This window comes from Athene cunicularia (assembly GCF_003259725.1).
Source record: "Athene cunicularia isolate RWA chromosome 4 unlocalized genomic scaffold, athCun1 chr4_part1, whole genome shotgun sequence".
NCBI classification, from domain to species: domain Eukaryota; kingdom Metazoa; phylum Chordata; class Aves; order Strigiformes; family Strigidae; genus Athene; species Athene cunicularia.
Window position 1 is genome coordinate 1,778,782 of NW_020799098.1, and position 4,961 is coordinate 1,783,742.

Below are 4,961 nucleotides of genomic sequence, written 5' to 3' on the forward strand. Positions count from 1 at the left end.
GGGGGGGGGGGTGTTAGTGGCTTTTGTGGGTTTTTTCTCCCCTCACCCCGCGCTGGGGGTGTCCCCGCAGCCTCCTCCTCGGCTCTTCCCCGGGTAAAGGCCTCTCAGGGGCGGAGATCACCCGCCACTCCCCCCCCGGGCCTGCCTCCTCAGCCACCCCACAAAACTCAGCCCCTGTGGGGAGCGGGGAGGCTCTGGGCCTTGAGGGAGGCCTCGGGGCTGAAGGGGAGGGGAAATAAGAAAAAAAAACAACGAGTTTTGGTTTGTGTGTTTTGTTTTTTTTTTAATTACTACTCGTGCTTGTTTTGCTGCAGGGTCTTCCACCTGTGGCTGTGCGGTTCAGTAGGGCACTGCCAGCTCCTCACGCCAGGGGCTTTCGGCGAGGAGAGGTGTGTACCATCCGCAGGGATCCCCAGACACGACGGAGGGGGTGATTGCCCTGCGGAGAGAGGGCTGCCAAACTTACAGGATGGCAAGGCTTGGTTTGCTGCAGAAGGAAGGGATGCTGCGTTATGCAGGAGGGCTTGAAGCTGGAGTTGTTCATGCTCAGGTTATGCCTTGGGGTTTTCCAGGTGATAGTTTCCTTAGTGCTGAGATCCACCATCGTTGGGTCTGGCTTAAGCAAAATAAGCAGTCCGCTGTTCATGCAAGAATTACAGCGGCGCAAGAAAATAATCTCACCAGCATGGGATGTTTGTCATCACTTGGTAGTAAAGGTTTCCTGTTTAAAATGGGGAAGATGCATCCGTCTTACTAAATTGTGTAAACGAGAAAATAACGATCTGCAAAAAGGGATACCTTCCTACCCTGGAAAACTAGTTAAGCTAATGCTCACCAAGGATTTCTAGGGCTTAATTCGTAACAGCAAAGGACTGGGGGAGGAAGAAGTAACGCAGTTAAATCTGTGGCCCTCCCCTGAGTTCACGGGCAAAGCAGCAGTCTCTTTTTCCATACACACTAGCAAGGTGCCATTTGCAGCAGGAAGGGTGGAGCAGAAACACAGATGCTATTAGAAATTATCAGACCTTTCATTTTCAGCAGGGTGAAGAAGGAGTGAGAAAGCTGACCATATTGGAGTTCTTGGGTAACTGTTGCCTTTGGTCTATCTCCATTAATATGATTGTATCTGGAGTTTTAGTCAAGCAGTTGCTTTTATACTTTGTTTAAAATGTGGAAAGATGTCAACATCTGAGATTTTTTTTTTTTTTTAAATGAAAAGCAAAAAAAGATACTCCTCAATTTTCCCTATTAAAAAAGGCTGACTGGGGTTTAGGTACAGTAATGCAAAGACAGACAACAGACCGGATGGGAATAGCCAGCTCACCATATTTAAATAGTTCATTTGCATTTAGAAATCAAAATATTAGTTACCTGCCTGAGCTGAAGGAGGTTCTTTAGTGGGAGTCTCGGTGATTTTTAAGTGAGTTACCAGGGATAATGAAGGGTGTTGAGCAGATGGGGAAGAAAACAGTCTAAAGACCAGTTTGCGTCTTCTTGTCAGTCAAGCATCTGTCTAACAAAACCATTGTTGATATATTTTGCCTTTTCTGCTTGAGGCCCCAGGAAGGAGACTGAAATCTTGGGTTCATTTTAAAAATGCTATGCTGGGCTGACCTGGTATCCAGAGGACACCAAAAAGATGTCAGAGATGAGAAATAGGTTACAAATACCTTCTAGGTTATACAGAGGTGGAGGCACAGAGAGGGTGTTTCTATACAGATGTGTTTTCCTCGGATGCAAACGACTGCCAGCATGCCCTGAATCTGCAGATTCAGATACTGTCCGCTGCCATTATCCAGGGTGCTGCCGGCAAAAGCCGGTCTGGCTCTGAGACTCACCCGGCGCGTGAGGCTGAGCTCTGGATTGTCCTCTCTGTGTCACTGAGGTGGGTTGACCCTGGCTGGACACCAGGTGCCCACCAAAGCTGCTCTGTCACTCCCCTCCTCAGCTGGACAAAGGAGAGAAAAGATAATGAAAACCTTGTTGGTCGAGTTAAGGACAGGGAGAGATCACTCGCCAGTTACTGTCACTCGACTTGAGGAAATTAGTTTAACTTATTACCAATCAAATCCAAGTAGGATAATGAGAAATAAAACCAAATCTTAAAACACCTTCCTCCCACCCCTCCCTTCTTCCTGGGCTTAACTTTACTCCTGATTTTCTTCACTTTCTCCCCAGCATCAAGGATGGCAGGGGATGGGGGTTGCAGTCAGTTCATCACCCCTTGTCTCTGCCGCCCCTTCCTCCTCAGGGGAGGACTCCTCACACTCCTCCCCTGCCCCAGCGTGGGGTCCCCCCGGGCTGCAGGGGGGGTCTCTGCTCCCCCGGGGCCTCCCTGGGCGTAGGGCACAGCTGCCTCCCCATGGGCTGCCCCACGGGCTGCGGGGGAACCTCTGCTCTGGGCCTGGAGCACCTCCTGCCCTCCTCCTGCACTGACCGCGGCTGCAGAGATGCTGCTCCCACACACTCCCACTCCTCTCTCTGGCTGCTGTTCCAATTTTCCCTTTCTCTTCCTTAAATACATTCTCGGGGAGGCGCTGCCACCCTCGCTGGCGGGCTCGGCCTTGGCCAGTGCTGGGTCCATCCTGGAGCCGGCCGGCGTTGGCTCTGTCGGACATGGGGGAAGCTGCGGCAGCCTCTCACAGCAGCCACCCCTGTGCCCCCCTGCTACCAAAATCTTGCCCCACAGACCCCGTACAGTCACACAGGCGCTGCCAGTGCAAGCTGCTCCCACCAGCTGAAGCCAAAGGGTTCCCACCAGTGGAAACATCTCTGGCACAGCTTCTGCACCGCGTGTGTTGGTTAGCAGCTCAGGCCTGGGCTTGGCATCTGCTGTCAGATATTGCCTCCCTGCTCAGCTTTATCTCTCCCCACACCTGTTTGCGTTCACTTGCAGTTATGAAAAATATTACTTATATTTTCACAACACCTGCTCCCCCCTTTCTTGCCAAACGTAGCTAGCTGTTGCACAAGAGATTGAAAGTAAAAACATTGGTTAACAAGGTGAGAATAAACTTGGAGAAATTATTCCCATCTTGGACTTTGGTTGAAATTCTTTGTATCAGTGTCAGACTTGAAGAACTGCTTGTGTGCTCAACAATTTGTGTGGGGTTTTTTTCCAGCTAGGTAAAAAAAAAACACAAGATGCCATCTCTCCTTATATCTCTCCCTACCCTTTTGCCAATAGTAATTCCTTAAAAATTGGTAAATCAAAAGGTTTTCTACCAAATAAAGGATGGTGGGGTTTTTATCAAGCAAATGTTAACTCTCTTAAATGCAGAGTTAGGAAAAGATCATCCAGCAAATGAGAGCAGGGAGAGTTATCACATCATGACACGCCAACAGTCCAGCTAATACAGCATTCATCAGCTGCCAGTGGCCAGTCTTGGCTGTTTCAGAGAAGTCTAACAACCATAAATGTGCACAATAGAAGAAATCCTTTCCTGACCTTGTTTGTGATCACACTGTGCCCTGTTGCTGTCTTGCATGAAACATTAACTGTGGGAGATCATTATTGTTAAATTAAGCTTAATCTGTTCAATTTTGACGTGCAAGGAATGTTCAAAAATGCTTTTTTTTTTCTTTTTTTGGTCTTCAGCAGGCCATTTTCTGACATGAAAAAACTGTTTGGAAGGGGAGGAGTTAGGTTAGCTCAGAGTGCAGGCTAGGCTATTTTTATTTCGGAAAACAGAAATATTTCATAATAGACATACTAGAATGATTAAAACACTCTTTCCTGGCAACAGGCGCAGCAGGACAATGGTGTTTTTGCAAACCACACGTCGGGAGGGTATTGCATTAAGGGACAGAAGAGTCCCAACTATCACAGCTGTAAAAAAAATGTCATCAGAGCAGCACTTGACTCTCACACAACTTCATGCAGCATGTGAAATCAACAACTAATTATTAAGCAAGCATTTCCTTGGACATGATTGATTTTAGATGAGACTTTGAAATGAAGGGGTACCACCAGCAGTGAATTATGTTTGGAGCAAGGAGCTACACTCGTCTCTGTTCACTCTTGCTGCCAAACTTTTATGACCCTGTATGTTGTCGTTGTACGTGCAATTGAATGCGTATTTACTCAGCACATACTTGCTCAGTATATAAGTCAAGTTACTATCCTCTTCATATGCCAAATGACAGGATAGCTGGGGATGCTAATTAATGAATTGGCCTCTGGGGTGAAATTATGTCCTCGTTAAGAAGACTCCCATTGATATTAATAAGGTCAGAACATCATTGCTGATGGCTGAGTCACGGCTGAGCTGGATATCATGGATGTGTAAACAATGGAGCTGCCCTGGGAAGCTGGTTGCTTGGTCTGTTTATCTGCACAACTCAAAACGGAGCAAGTCATGGTGATATCTGGGGTCAAAAATCACATGAAGCCATAACCATAATGCTGTATTATACACGCTTTTTGCCTTCCGTTGAGATGAGCTGGTTCACAGGAGCCCTAAACTCCAGAAATAACTACCTTCCCAAGGGCCTGGAACCAGCTATTTCCAATTAGCTCACGACCCAGCGTTGCCAGTTTTTCAGTTCCTCACCTGACCTGCTGTTTCCACCCATTGCAACCTCTGCCCACGTTCCCAAATCCTCAGCACCTCCCAGCCCCGTCCCTTCTGTTGAAGGTCCTTCCAGCTGCCCTACTTCTATCCAGACGACACGGGGCAGTCTGGCTCCAGCAGTGTGTCCTCGCTCCCTACCCAAAACATCTTCCATGCTCTACAAACATCAAGAGAAAGGAAAAGGATATCCCACCATCCAGCACTGAGAGCATCCCTCATACCCCACCAGAAACTCCTCGCCTACCCAGGCTGAAGAAAACAGCAAGAAAGAAATTCCTGTTATTGCAAAAAGCAGCTCACACACGACACTGAACCCCTGCTCACTCAATGGAACTTCAGGGCAAGCAACTGAGACGTCTCAAAACAAAATCTCCTTTTCCCCAAAGC

General features: G+C 47.9%; 1 protein-coding gene across 1 annotated transcript in view; it reads right to left on the bottom strand.

Annotated features, from left to right (window-relative positions):
* Nucleotides 1-4,575, bottom strand: part of ATRN (attractin) — a 154,521-nt gene extending 149,946 nt beyond the window's left edge. Inside the window, exon 1 of the mRNA XM_026846890.1 lies at nucleotides 4,554-4,575. Coding sequence (XP_026702691.1) covers nucleotides 4,554-4,575 — 22 coding nt within the window. The remainder of the gene's footprint in view (nucleotides 1-4,553) is intronic.
* Between the last annotated feature and the right edge of the window lie 386 nt (nucleotides 4,576-4,961).